At 37.0% G+C, this 15,300-nt stretch overlaps 2 protein-coding genes across 2 annotated transcripts in view; both read right to left on the minus strand.

The window, feature by feature from the left end:
• The window catches only part of LOC139893687 (protein NUCLEAR FUSION DEFECTIVE 4-like), a 2,597-nt gene extending 622 nt beyond the window's left edge, over positions 1-1,975 (minus strand). Inside the window, exons 1-2 of the mRNA XM_071876865.1 lie at positions 1,540-1,975; positions 1-931 (exon numbers count right to left, since the gene is read on the minus strand). The exon at positions 1-931 is cut by the window's left edge and continues 622 nt beyond it. Of these exons, the coding sequence (XP_071732966.1) occupies positions 1-931; positions 1,540-1,927 (1,319 nt within the window). The 5' untranslated portion in view covers positions 1,928-1,975. The remainder of the gene's footprint in view (positions 932-1,539) is intronic.
• An 8,000-nt stretch (positions 1,976-9,975) lies between these two features.
• On the minus strand, positions 9,976-13,966 carry LOC139890122 (uncharacterized). The gene is made up of 2 exons (XM_071873022.1): positions 13,785-13,966; positions 9,976-10,726 (listed from the first exon to the last, which is right to left on the minus strand). Exons 1-2 carry the CDS (start codon positions 13,964-13,966, stop codon positions 9,976-9,978), a joined length of 933 nt encoding a protein of 310 aa, XP_071729123.1.
• Between the last annotated feature and the right edge of the window lie 1,334 nt (positions 13,967-15,300).

Raw genomic sequence — 15,300 nt, forward strand, 5'->3', positions numbered from 1 at the left:
GAATTAGGTACCCCGAATGCAATTAAAATGTGACCAACACAAGATAAACTTAGGGTTAGGGTTAGCATAAGTGTCCTTGGAAATTTATACTTTTTCAGAAGATACTCCGATCCGAACCCGGCTGTAACTCTTCCAAGATAATTCCATATACTTACAAGTGACACGAACGTACTAATACTTCGGGTCGGGTACCCGAGAGATTCCCCTATTTGTCCTAAATTGTCAATCGCAGTCAACGTCCCACCGACACCACAAATCGTCGCTAAAAATAACAATAACATATCAACCGAAAATAACGCTTGAAGTATCGTGTAATCCTCACCTCTCTCTGGAGGATCGAACACCGTTTTGAAGCACGACAGTTCGACTTCTTCCTTAGCTGGCGGCAGTGGTGGTGGTGTCGCGACGGTTGTAGTTCTTATAGTAGGATTATTATCAGTGACGATTTTTATTGGCGACTGATCATTTAGTGACGCAATTTTATTTTTTCGAATATTGTACTCTTCTCTTACAACAATTGCAAGTGGTAAAAAGAGGAGAAAAACAACAACTGCAGCACTACCACCATACTCGGGTCGTGGAAATTGGATCATTTTTTCGAGTATGATAACGATCATCAAGAATCCGGCTAGGCCGAGCGATATGTAGAGAAGGTCGTAGAATACTTTGAGCTCGTTATTTTGGCGTACGACTTTCATGATACGAATAGTACGTACAAATAGTACGGATATAATGGCTGGTAGCCAACCGATGAGCAGAATGAGAGAACTTTTATCGTCACCATAGATAGCGAAGTAGATTTGAGTGATGATGGCGCCACTTAGGCCAACGAAACCTTTTAAAAGGCCTAGCACAACGCCTCGGCTCTCAGGGAAGTTTTTTACACATGTCACTAATGCTCCGGTGTTGGCAAAAGATTGTGAATTTGCGCCTACAAATAAGTAAACAAAATTAATGACACATTAGTTTTTAATTATCAAAAGTTTTGATAGATTCTTTCATCAACCGATGAAAGAGCCTATCGAAACAATACAAAAAGAAAAAAAATTCGAAGTTGCGTCGCAACTAGAAAGCAAAACTAAAGATTATGTAATTCCCATTCTTGTAAAAGTGAAAGTTTTTTCAGAAAAAAAGAAAAACTCAAAGTTTCTTTTAATTGTAGTCTAGATCGTGTTTGTTACTCCAGTTTTTAGCAACAAAGAGGTATGATGGTCAAATATGTACTAACTACTAAGTGTAGTATAAACGGACAAATGACTAACATTTTTTTTTTCCTAATTTCAGGCTATCCAAAGAAGAGGTATCTATTTTTCGGATTTAATGGTTTAACAGATTTATCGTGGGATCGTTTCTGACTTTTTTCCTCAACCATACCAAAATACGTACACGGTACTATTAAAATTTTGAACTTGACACCTTGTGATATCACTAGGTATTCATGTGAGTAATTATATGATATGTAGTAAAAACATTCATACGTACGTATATATTTGTTATGTTGAGTGTTTATTAAAAGTTGTCAAAAAAATAAAATCTTACCTATACAAATGTACAAACACATTTGCCAAACGGTTGGTTTGGCAATTCTCTTAGTAACACCCAACCAAATCATAAAATACCCGAAGAAATTAAGTACGGATCCAATGGATAGAACAACCCATGGCGGTGTAACCTCGGCAATAAGACCAGAAAGTACACCAACGTTGCTACCGAGATCTTTAAAAAATGATAACAAGTTAAGTGTACTTTGGTCGTATCCTAATGATGTTTTGATCTCGGATGAATAGAGACCGAACATGTAGGTGGCACCGGCTGCAGACATGATAAGAAACGATGCAAACACCATGAACCATCGGCCGTTTAGGATTTGGAGGGTGAAGCTAGCCATTTCTGACCGGCTTCCACCGACGTTGGCCGCGGTTACCATCTTAAGACACTACTTAATTGTAGTGAACGTGATGGGCTATTTTAGATATTTTGTATGTAGCTATAAAGTTGTGTGATACAAACAAAACGTGGGGACATTATATAGGAAAAAATGGGAGGGTGTTTTTAAGTTGACTATATAGAAAAGGACTTAATTGTCACATCTGTGTGTGTACATATTTTAAATAATATTCCGGTATAACGGGGCTTGCTAGCTAGCTGTTGAGAAATTTTCAAAACATGAATTATCTAAGATTAGGTTTAGAGTACTTAATTGGGTAAGAGATGTTTGATTAGTTTGAGAGCATGATATATTATATTTATATATATTATCATTTACAAGTATAAAAATATGAGAAGATTCTTATAGCAAGAAAATTAGTCCATTATTTATTAAGAATATAATCATTTTTAAATATGGGAAGATTCCTTGAAGACCATAAAATTTACTAAAAAGGAGTAATCGACCTTCTAACGGACCCTTACACTTATTGATCTGACAACTAGTATAATAGATAAATAACGTAATTAACATTAACATTTGAAAGAAAATTGGATGACATTTTCATATATAAAATTCATTTCATTATTTATTTTCCGGATTGGGTTACCAGACACTTGATCAAGTTGAATTAAATCCACTCCGCAATGAATATGAAATAAACTAGTCGTTAGTATATATCCAGAAGTGCAACAAACAATCTCTTAATATATTATTTGAGTTGCAAATTGGTGTTCCGAGAAGAATCTAGATTAACGTGATAATGTGATATGCATATTAAACTTTCATCTAGCATCAATCGGTTATAGAACACTAGAAAATATATTGAGAGTGAAGTTCGAATTACTAGAAAACAAGTCGACTAAAAGAAGGATTCTGAACTGTGAGATTCTCGCGACCGCGAGATTTAAAAGAAGACCTTTGTAATTGCGAAGAAGCATCCCGGCGGCCAGAATTGTAACGCGATTAGAAGTTCACGTTTGATTCTAATTCGTCTTAGTTTTAGCACTATAAATACATCATATGTACATGTAACATATGTGCATGAAAATTATAAAGAAAAATCTCAGGTTTGCGCCCGTGGAGTATACATTTCTCCGTTTTTTGAACTTGTGATATAATCACGTTAAATTCCGTGTCGTTCATGCATTTAACTTATCGTTGGTATGCTTTTATTTCGTTTATCATTTGTGGGTGACTGGTTGGTTTAAATCACTCGTTTTGTTGGGTCCAATAATCCTAACAAATGGTATCGAGTTTCAAGGTTTAAAGAGCGGGCACGATGACGATTTGAAAGCAAGGTTTTCGATAAAGTTGATATTTAGGGATGTATCATCGGGTTATTAAACGACGGGCATAAGGATTGTTTTACAACATGTATCGAGACCAGGTGACTTAGTTGGTCGCGAAAAAATCATGGTTATGCCTATGTATCCGGAAGATTTGATCACATCAGGATTCGGGTAATGAATCCGAAAATTTATTATGTAATCGTACTCGTCGTTTGTATGATGATGGTGATTTTCTTATAGTTCGCGAAGTGTTACGGCGTCCGGGTCGGGTCGATAATTTCGTTGCGGAGAGAATTCTAGGTAATCCGGATAATTGGGTCTAGGATCTTGTTCCTCGGTATCTCGTGCGAAGGAACGATTGAGTAAGAATTTGGATGTTCATGTGCATCTGTAGGAGAAAATTCATAGCGGGTTCGCTGACCATTGGATCGACTTGGAATTTGGGTTGTAGGTAACAGACACATGGGTTTACATGTGGTAAAATTTGAGGCTGGTCAGATCATTGGATTTTCATATACGAATTTTCGAATTTGGGCAGTTTCAGGATGAATTTTTCGGGTTTGATGACGCGAGTGCGAGACGGTTTTGTCTCGTGAAACTTCAATCAATACAAGTTGTGTTTTCAGAGATGTTGGTTTGTTAAGGGGGCTTGGCAGGGTGCTTTAATTCATATTTGGGCGGTGTTGTAATTAATGGGATGCATCAGTTTGAAATCGACATGGGAGTAATCGGGGAACATTGTTGCTTGCGGGTTCTAAAACGGGATGACCAAGTTCTTTTGGTCTGAGATTCCAATATTTATGGAATATACGGGTAGGTTATAGTTCCTTGTCACTAAGAAAATTGTTTTTTGAAGGGTGTCGGATAGAACGTGTTCGACTGTTGCTTGGATTTTGGTTGAGGGTTCAACCAAGGGAGCGTTTTTTTCTTCGAAGGTGACCAATTAGGAGTCTTTAGAAGATGGAGAGGGTGGATAATCTTTTAAGTCCTAGAACTTGAGCTTTCTAGGATTTTTTAGGGTGTCGGGAACTCAGTGTGAGTTTGGTAACCGACAGAAGTTATCGAGCTAGTGGGAGTTAGTCGACTAGTAGAGTTACAAAGATGATTAAGTGACGTTGTTCTTCAATGTTCTCAAGATTAGTATGATGATTCCGGGTAATACTAGGGCTTCGAATACTTATTTTACTCTCTAATGGAAAAGTAATTTGCGACTGGCCTGTGGTACGAAGTAAGTTTCTTCTCGAGTAGCCGTGGTTTATTTCTTACTCGTACAGTGAGAGAGTGCTTGGAAGAGAAGATGGGGTTTATGAAACTCATAGCGCTATGAGGAGGTTATAGTATCAACGAGAAAGCGAAAATTTGAAAAAGGTGGTAGATATTAAGTTGGTGATTGCGTTTTCACTAGGTTACTTTGATGAAAGGTTTACAAAGGCGTCTGTAGGGGTTTTTTTATTTTTGGTAATGAAACTCTTAGATAGAGGGGGAATAATATGTACGAGTGATAGTTAACATGTATGTTCGGGATTGGACGTGTCTAGATCAATGGGTGGGAAGTTATTGTCTCATGAAAGAATGCTATGATTGAAGAGTCACATACTTCGATTGGCTAAAGAAACCAAGATGGCCCAAGCTAGTAACTAAGAGATTGGATAATCGTCCAGCGGTATTTTTGGTTTCGAAAGCCTTCACTTACTCGTAGGTTAACGAATGAAGTGCGACATGATGCGGATGGTTTTATCGAGCAATATCAAAAGGAGTTAGTAACGGATAATCTAGAGTTATTGTGGGGGTTGTTTAAACAGAGTTGACGGGTTGGTGAAGGTTGTTTAATGTCTCCTTCAAGTGGGAGATTGTTGAGTGTGAAGTTAGAATTAAACAAGGAAAACTAGTAGACTAAAACAAGGATTCTGAACCGTGGGATTCTCGCGACGGCGAGATTTAAAAGGATAAGACCTTCGCGATCGTTAAGAAGCATCCAGGCGGCCAGAATCTTAACGCGATTAGGAGTCCACACTTGAATCTAACTCGTCTTGGTTTTAGAACTATAAATACATCCTATGTACCTGAAACTATGTGCAAAATTATAAAGGAAAATCTCTTGTTTGCGCCCGTAGAGTAAAATTTTATGTGTGTTTTGGAGTTGAGATAAAACCACGTTAAATCTCGTGTCGTTTATGCATTTATTTTATCCTTTGTATGCTTTAGCTATTTTGTTTGACATTTTTGGTGAGTGATTGGTTTAAATCACTCGTCTTGTTGGGTCTAATAATCTTAACAAGTGGTATGGGAGCTTCAAGATTTGAAGATCGGGAACGATGACATGTATTTTACTACATGTATCGAGACTCGGTGACTTAGTTGGTTGCGATGAACTCATGGGTATGATAATGTATCCTGGAGAGTTGATCACATCGGGATTCGGGGTAATGGTCCTGAAAAGTTATTATGCAGTCGTACAAGTCGTTTGTATGATGAATGTGATTTTTTTATTAGCGAAGGGTTACAGAGTTAGGGATCAGATTAATGGTTTCATTGCAGAGAGAGTTTCGGGTAATCCGGGTAATTGGGTTTGGGTTCTTGTTCCTCGCTATCCCGTGCGAAGGAATGATTGAGTAAAAATTTGGATGTTCATGCGCAACTGTAGGAGAAAATTCATAGCGGGTTCGTTAACTGATGGATCGACTTGAAATTTGGGTTTTAGGTAATAGACACATGTGTCTACATGCTGTAAAATTTGAGGCTGATCGGGTCGTTGGATTTTCATTTACGAATTTTCAAATTTAGGCAGTTTCAAGATGAACTTTTCTGGTTTGATGACGCATGTGAGACAGTTTTATCTCATGAAACTTCAATCGATACAAGCTGTGTTTTCAGAGATGTTTGTTTGTTACAGGGGCTCAGTAGGGATTTTTAGCTCAGATTTAATGAACGGGGTGCATCGGTTTGAAAGTCGACAGTGTGAGTTATCGGAAAAGTTTGTTGCTTGCGGGTTTTGAAACGGGATGACCAAAGTTTTTTTGGTCAGATATTCCAATGTTTATGGAATATATAGGCAGGTTAGAGTTCCTTGTCATCAAGAAAATTGGTTTTGAAGGGTGTCAGATAGAATGAGTTCGACTGTTGCTTGGATTTTGGTTGACGGTTCAACCAAGGGAGCAGTTTTTTTTCTTCGAGGGTGACCAATTAGGAGTCTTTAGGACATGAAGAGGGCATAATCTTGTAAGTCCCGGACCTTGAGCTTACTAGGATTGTTGAGGGTGTCGGGAACTCAGTGTGAGTTTGGTAACCGATGGAAATTATCTTGTTAGTGGGAGTTAGTCGACTAGTAGAGTTATGGAGATGATTATACGACGTTGTTCTTCAATGTTCTTAAGATTACTATGATGCTTGTAGGTAGGGCTTCGAATACTTGTTTTACTCTCCAATGGAAGAGTAATTTGCTACTGACCGGTGGTACGAACCAGGTTGCTTCTCGCGTAGCCGCGGTTTACTTTTTACTCGTACAGTGAGAGCGTGTTTAGGAGAGAAGATGGTGTTTGTGAAATTTATAGCGCTATGAGGAGGTTAGTGTATCAACAAGAAAGCTAAAAGTTGAAAAAGTGGTAGATTTGATATGGTGATTGCGTTTTCGCTAGGGTACTTTGATGTAAGGTCTACAAAGGCGTCTGTTGGGTTTACATATTATTTGTAAAGGAATTCATAGAAAGAGTGGGAATAATATGTAGCAGTGTTTGTTGACATGTCGGTTCGGTATTGTTGGACGTGTCTAAATTGATGGGTGAGGCGTTATTGTCTCATGAAAGAATCCCATAATTGAAGAGTCACATACTTCAATTGGTGAAAGAAATCGAGATAGCCAAAGCTAGTAACTAAGAGATTGGATTATTGCTCAGAGTTATTTTTGGTGTCGAAAGACTTCACATACTCGTAGGTTAATAGGAATGGCACCCGCGGGTCGTGGGCGCGGATCCACTGCATCCATCACCCGCACCCGCAGATTTTTTTACGAACCATTAATCCGCGGATCTTGGTTAACGGATTTATTTTTAGATCCATCACCCGTATTCACGGATATTCGCGGGTCACGGGTTTACTCGCGAATCTTATTCATGAAGTATATGTAAATTAAAATATTCAAAATAAATATCATTACGTAATTCAAAGTGACATAAAAAAAATCATCCAATAATATATTCATGTTTATGATATATTAAAATGAGAAAACATATAATATTAGTTATAGTTTTCTTACTAATATATGCGAAGTTAGAATGTTTAAAATTAACAATTAAAATTTAGTTGCTAAAACTAATCATAAAGTACGTTGACGAATTACTAGAGTTATTTTCACTCATTTAGAACGGGTATATCCGCGGATTATTCAAACGGGTATTACGAATTTTCGGATCGGATTTTACCCGCAACGGATCTATTAAATCCATCACCCACCCCGACCCGTCTGCGGGTACAAAATTACATTCATCGCCCACCCGCGGGTAAAGATTTTGAATTTTATCCACCCATCACCGACGCGGGTATCCGCGGATCTCGGATTTTTTTAGATCCATTGCCATCCCTATAGGTTAACGATTGAAGTGTGGCGTGATTCGGGTGGTTTTATCCAGCGATATCAAAAGGAGTTGGTAATCGGCTAATCTAAAGTAATTTTGGGGTTTGTTTAAACAGAGTTGACGAGTTGGTGAAGGTTGTTTAATGTCTCCTTCAAATGTGAGTTTGTTATGTGTGAAGTTCGATTTAAACATGGAAAAAAAGTCGACTAAAACAAGGATTATGAACTGTGGGATTCTCGCGACCGCGAGATTTGAAAGGAGAAGACCTTCACGATTGAGAAGAAGCATCCAGGCGCCCAGAATTGTAATGCAATTAGGAGTCAACGTTTGTGTCTAAATCGTCTTAGTTTTAGCACTATAAATACATCATATGTACCTGTAACCTATGTGCTCGATAATTATAAAAGAAAATCTATGGTTTGCGCCCTTGGAGTAAACCCTTCTCTCTGTTTTGGAGTCGTGATATAACCACGTTGAATCATGTGTCGTGTATGAATTTATTTTATCATTCGTATGCTTTAGCTATTTCGTTTGTCGTTTGTGGGTGATTAATTGGTTTAAATAACTCGTCTTGTTTGGTCCAATAATTCTAACAAAGTCATAGGCTTATATGTATGACATGTTGTTGAGCTAATACGCTCATACAACTTTCAAGTTATCTTATTGTACATGGTTCTGTTTTTTGCGAAGTAATTGAAGATTAAAATTAAAAGTTACGTAATAGGCGGATTAATTAAAGAGTGGTTTCACTACATCCGTCTCACAACAAGTGTCTACAATACTCCCGTCATCCCAAAACGATGTTATATATGATTTTTGTTGGATTTAAGATAATTATGATAAATGTTAGTTTTACACTTGTACATAAAGTAAGTTTGATTGGATTTTATTTAATACTCCGTATATGATTAATTTAGAGCAATAAATAATAAAAAATTTAGGAGTTTAATGATATTTAATACTTCATATATAATTTCTGTAGTTATACAACTATTTAACAAATATACCAAGTGTTTTACGGTTTTATTCAATCCTTGTATTGCAAAATTTATTCGTGAGGAAGGCATGTTATCATGAAATGTCTTTGTCGAATCAAGTATGCTTCACCAACTATTAGAGACAAAAAAAACTCTATATACAAATGATGACAATTTATTGGGCGTTGTCGGTTAGGTTGCTTTGTTATTTGTTGTTTCTTATGTGTTTGCATGATTGGTTTTTTAGTGTAGCTTTGTTGTTCTTTTGCATTTTGTGAGGGTGTTTATTGGTTCGCTTTCTTTGTTTACGTGTTTTAGACTTGGTTTGCCCTTAGATAGTTTGGTTAGGTTTTTGTTTTCTTTTGTACGCTCTATAATTGTGAGGCTTGTCTTGTCGATTGCTCTATAGCTTTTGGTTAGGTCTTTTTCATCATTTAATGAAAGCTTTTTCATTTATATGAAGTACATTTTGCAGAAGAGAAAAAGTTAAATGTGTAAGTGTGTAACACATATTTTTCACAAATTATTTTTCTCTCTGACTCTAAGTCCAAGAAATCAAAGTAAAGATTACTTTCTCCGGTCACCTGATTTTCTGGCCACCGGCATCATGTCGGTAGTCTGGCATATGGTATTCTTGTTTCATTTTTTTCGTTTTCATTTATTTCCTTCCTTCTCCTTCATTTATGGGTGTTTTGGCCAGTTTTGCTCTCCTTCCTTTTTTCTTCTACGAACCATTGACAACGACTTCTCTTGATCTTTTTGGGGCGTATGTGTTAAAGGAGGGTGATGTTTGGTTTTTCTGTCTTGGAGGTGATTTTTACCTTTGTGTTTTCCGGCAATCGGATTTTTCTCGAGTGGCTCGACTCCCCGTTTCTAATGCACTGGCGACCAAGCACGATGAATTGTCCACCATACTCTATGAGTTTAGTGGCGATGTGGTTTGGTAGCCTGCCTTCGATTATGGGCTGATGTTACATAGAAACTCAAGATTTTGAATTGTTTATCACTAAATATTTTTTTTGGAAAGGCCAACATATTAAGAACAAGAACAAAAGAAAGATACATAGCAACACCATGCTTGTATGCAGTAAGCATGCAGTATTAACAGAAGCATGATGCAAACTATAAAAGGAAACAGAGGAGACACAAAAGGAGCTGTAACCTAACTACAAAAACAAGAACAAACAACAACATGATCAAAGAGTGTGTTAGTATATGCCTGATCTACGAGGGATGTAATCAAGATACTGTCGAGGATTTACGAGCCATTGATGCCATTCAATATCAAGAGATTTGGCACGTCTTGCAATCCATTCATAAGATTTTATTTGAATTTCGTTCAAAAGACTCGGCCCGGACCACATTTTATCTCGAAAAACTTTTTGATTTCGATTTTTCCAAATGAGATACCCACTGACCCATTCAACCGCCTGCCACAATTTCCTACCGATTGAGGTTTGCGCACCGCATCCGTCTCCATTCAAGATTTCATGAATACTCCAATTTGAGAAATTACCTAACCCCCACCATTTAAAGACTCTATCCCAAGCATTTAAAGCGTGTTTGCAAAATATCATCGCGTGATCTGTCGATTCGATGTCATCGTTACACGTGGGACACCTTACACTATCCATGTCAATACCCCTTTTATCAAGCTCAACCCGAACCGGAATTCTCTTACGCTTTACTCTCCATGAAAATATATTCAAGGATAACGGAACAAAGTTATTTCTCATGGTTTCTTTGTCTTCATCATTTATATCTAAAATTTGGTCATCAACAAGAGAAGATAGAATTTTGGTTTTTAAAATACCATCGCTACTGTTGATCCACTTCCATTTATCACCTTCACTAGCCGATCGTGGAATGGCAGCAATCTCAGCAACAAGGCTGTCCAATTCACATCTAACACGACCATTAGGCTCACGACACCAATTCCAATGACAAACCCAAGCAGACCTGTGATGCCCCGTACAAAATCATCGTGTACGATTCATCAACAACAGGATCATTACAAGGTCAAACACTATATGCGGTTTCAAAATAAGTTTGCATTCATGATAAAAGGTGACGTTTTAACCAACGTCAAATGTTTAACATCCGAAAGTATGCTTCTACGAATATCAAGCAAAGATAATAGTACGTGACCCAGAGGTCGTTACAAATACATTGTTTCAAAAAATAACATTGTTTGAATGCAAATTAAACGTTTCATGCGGTGACATCTCTAATAAGCGCAGCGGGTGTCTACAAAGCATGACTAGTACAGCGGAAGCAAGCAAACCTTAAGCACCTGAGAAAAACATGCTTAAAAACGTCAACACAAAGGTTGGTGAGCTATAGTTTAAGTATAACAGTAATGTAAGGTAGGCCAAGAGATTTCAGTGCTTCAACAATGTTTTAAAACAGTATGAAAAGTATATGTATAACCGTGGGCACTTGGTAACTAACTTAACGTAAATAACACCCCCTAAAAGTACACTTGGCGAGTGCGTAAGTTTACGAAGTATTAAACACCCGTTAAATGCTAGCGCTACTAGCCCAAGTGGGGATGTCAAACCCTATGGATCCATATCTAAGATTCGCGTTCACCGGTTCAAAGACCAATGACTAAACGTTACCAAGCTAAGGGGAAAGTTTATGTCGTTGTATAACCCACACATGTATAAAGTTTAAGTACTCATGTCTAGTATGTAAAACGTAAAATGCGCATGTATTCTCAGTTCCCAAAATAGTTAAAGTAAAAAGGGATGCTATAACTCACAATGGAAAGTAGTAAAAGTCGATACGCGGGAATAGTAAGCAAGTAGTTTGGTCCGGAAGGTCCTCAACCTAAGTCAAAAGTTACTAAGTCAGTAAATCGTTCCCAAAGGTTTAAAAGTATGTAAATTAGGTCTTAAGTACCATCATCATTCATCATTAAACAAAAAGTGTAAAGTAAGTTTTAAGTCAAGACTAGGGTTTGAAACAAGGGCTGACTTCGTTCAGTCTCCAAGACCTCTATACAAACTGAAATGAGGTGAGACCAGTGGCCATGGCTCCGTATATGAGTCCCCTAGAGGTTGACCAATTTCCAGAACCAAACTCATCTTCGTTTGACTGTGGTGACGGTTTAAGTGCGAGTAGGTCAGAAATTTCAGTACAACGCTAATAGGGTGTAGTGACTTTCTGGAGGCCATAGATCCTAAACCGTAACTCGGATTAAGACGAGGTCTAAATGAAAAATCATCTACTCGAACCGAACTAACTGAAAATCTACTTTACAGTAGCCCAGGTAGTCTGATCAGTTCCATAAACAGTAAGTAAATGTGTTCCGGTGGGTTCTTGGTGCTTGATGCTCATCACGGTTCTCATCCTTGATGCGTATAGCTTCAAGTGTACAACTCGTTGATGGGTTTGCATCATCTTAACCAAGGTTTGATCATCATAACACTAGTGTAAGTCTAAGATAAGTAGCACAACTCATTTAAGTGTTGTAAGTAGTTTGATGAACCAAAGTTACATCAAGATCTTAGATCTGACACATACAAGAGTTCTACTAGTAATATTAAGCTACAAACTTGAAAGTAAACTAAATAATCAAGATCTTAAGTTGTAGAACTTAGATCTTAGCTAGATCTTAAAGATCCTAGACTAGAAAGTCTAGATCTAGTGTTCTTAAATTAGATCCTAAGTTACAAAACTTGGATCTACACTTTAATGAAACCATAAGTTATGAAACTTAGATTTTCAACTTGAAAAATGTATGTAAGCTTGTAAGCTCTTATTTACAACAAAATTAGAAGACCATAAGTTATATCAACTTAGATCCAACACAAGTGTATGAAGTTATAACTAGAAAGTTATACTTCCATGTTCTTGAACTTACAAAGTTAACTTTTAGTGTCAAGAAATATGAGATCAAGATTAACTAGTAATACTTGACCAATTTAACAACATCACAACTTTAAAGTACATAAAATGAAGAGATAAACTAATTCTACAAGTAATAAGTTCATGGTTGTTCATACTTAGAAAGATTCAAGTCAAGGCTTTGATCTTTAAGAAAGTAAACCTCAAGTTTACAAACATGAACACAAGTATGATAATGAAACTTATGAACTTTAAATCTTTAAAACATTTAAGTGTAGAACCATAAACTAGAAAGTTTAGATTCTTGCTCTTGGTTCTTTACAAACAAAAGATGAAAGTAACCAAGATTACATGAAGATTCAAGCTAGATAACTTGATCTTTAACAACTACAAACAATCAAACAAGTAACTAAACAAGTAAGAAGTAATTTGATGATGATGATGTATGCTTATGTTTCGGTTTTTAGGAAGAAAAAAAGAAAGAACATAAAGCTTAATACTTACAAAGTTTTGAGAGAAGGATGAGAGAAAAAGTTGAGAGAAAGTGTAAGTATGTGTGTGTGAAGAAATGAGGAAGTAATACTTGTAAATAAGTAATCAAAATTTGAAAATGGGACCCTCTCCCCTCTCCACAAAAGCCGACGGCCAAAGGGCCAAATGGGGCAAGGTCAAACTTCAACTTTCTATCATGGGGAGATGGTGTTAGCTTGAAATGGTATTAAAGCAAAGTGGTATGGGAAAATGGTGTAAGTATGCATGTAACTAGATTCCTCATGTCACTAATTAATCTAAGTTTCATCTTAATGTAATACTAGCATAAAATATGGGCTTACAAGTCCATTAAGAGAGTAGGGTGGGCTTCCAAGTCCATTTCCAATAATAAAAGCCCAAGTTCAAGTAAGTATGCAAATTAAATAAACAAAACCCAAGTAATTAACTAGTAACATTAGTTAATTAAAAATGATCAATATTAATTAATAATGAGTGTAAATAATATTCGAAAATATTATTCGTGAAAAGTACGTGTGTCACAAAGACAAGTCGGGCCATGAAAAGTTAAATACGGTAACAAGTAACACGTATAAGAACACGTTTATTAAAACACAAGCATTAATAATAAATTATTAATAATTAAACGTTGGAAAATCCAGGGTCGTTACAAGACCCGTTACAACTAATTCGATCTCTAACCAATGTATCCTTTTCACTTTCTAGCCTATATAGCCGATTGAATCTGTCCTTCAAGCTTCTACCATCGAGCCAAGCATCATCCCAAAATCGGTATGTCGAGTCTTCACCTATACAAAGCTTAAACGTCTCGACAAAATTAAAGTTGCAGTTATTCATGTGTTTAGAAATTGTAATGATGTTTTTCCACGGAGAACCACATCATAAACTACTAGCATTGCCCAAATATCCCAACCCACCATCACGCCCGTAAATACTTTTAATGACGTTAACCCAAAGAGAATTGGTTTCATTTCTAAATCTCCACCACCATTTACCGATAAGCGCTCAATTTTTTGCTTTTACAGAACCCACATTTAAACCCCCATATTGTAATTACTCAAAATCGAGTCCCATTTTACCCATGACATTTTAGAATCATTCCCAATCCCGCCCCAAAAAAACTTACGTCTAAAACCTTCGAGCAAGGATAAGGCACATGAAGGAGCACGGAACAAGGAGAAATAGTATAACGGTAAACTAGAATTGACCGATTTGATTAGGGTTAATCTTCCACCAAATGATAACGAACGTGACTTCCAATCCTAGAATCTTTTATGAAACTTTTTAATCACCGGATCCCATTCAGTCATTTTGGTCATCCGAGAGCCTACCGGTAATCCCAAGTAAAAAATTGGAAAGGACCCTACTTTACAGCCTATCCGACTTGCAATTCTTTCAATAGCCTCACTCGAAATCCCTACCCCATAAAGACAGCTTTTTGACATGTTGATCTTTAACCCCGAAGCATCCTCGAAACATTTCAATAATTTCACCACGTTCGATATGTTACTTTTACTCCATTCCCCCATAAAGATTGTATCGTCTGCGTATTGGAGGTGTAAAAGAACAACCTCATCTTTACCAATCGATACACCTTTAACTATACCCCTTTGAAGCGCAATTTTAGTAAACGCATTAAGACCTTCTATCGCTAAAATAAAAAGAAAGGGGGAAAGCGGATCACCTTGTCTAATCCCTCTTTGAGGGAAAAACTCTTGGGTAGGGGAGCCGTTAACTAAGATGGAGATCGAAGCCGACGAAAGACAAGTTTTGATCCATTTAATCCATCTCGCACCAAAACCCATTTTTCTCAGAACATCACATAAAAAGCCCCAATTAACACTGTCAAACGCTTTAGTGAAATCCACTTTAAAGACAAAGCTTTTCTTTTTACGCATCTTCAAATCTACTAATGCTTCATTCAAAATGAGGACACCATCTAGAATAGAGCGGCCCTTCAAATAAGCACTTTGCTCAATGCCAGTTAATTTGGGAATGACAGCACACAACCGCGAGGCAAGAATCTTAGACAAAATCTTGTAATAACTGCTAATGAGACTAATTGGTCTATATTCTTTAAGTTCAATTGGAGAAACTACCTTCGGTATTAGAGAAATAAAAGACGCATTGCATCCAAAGGAGATTTCACCTCGTTCCCAAAACCATCTAAC

Source organism: Rutidosis leptorrhynchoides, chromosome 2 (genome assembly GCF_046630445.1).
Source record: "Rutidosis leptorrhynchoides isolate AG116_Rl617_1_P2 chromosome 2, CSIRO_AGI_Rlap_v1, whole genome shotgun sequence".
In the NCBI taxonomy this organism is placed as follows: Eukaryota; Viridiplantae; Streptophyta; class Magnoliopsida; order Asterales; family Asteraceae; genus Rutidosis; species Rutidosis leptorrhynchoides.

Coding starts and splice junctions, on each gene's coding strand:
- LOC139890122 (XM_071873022.1), bottom strand. CDS start 13,966: ATGAATAACTGCAACTTTAATTTTGTCGAGACGTTTAAGCTTTGTATA. Junction 10,727..13,784: donor GATCGAATTAGTTGTAACGG/GTCTTGTAACGA, acceptor GGGGCATCACAG/GTCTGCTTGGGTTTGTCATT.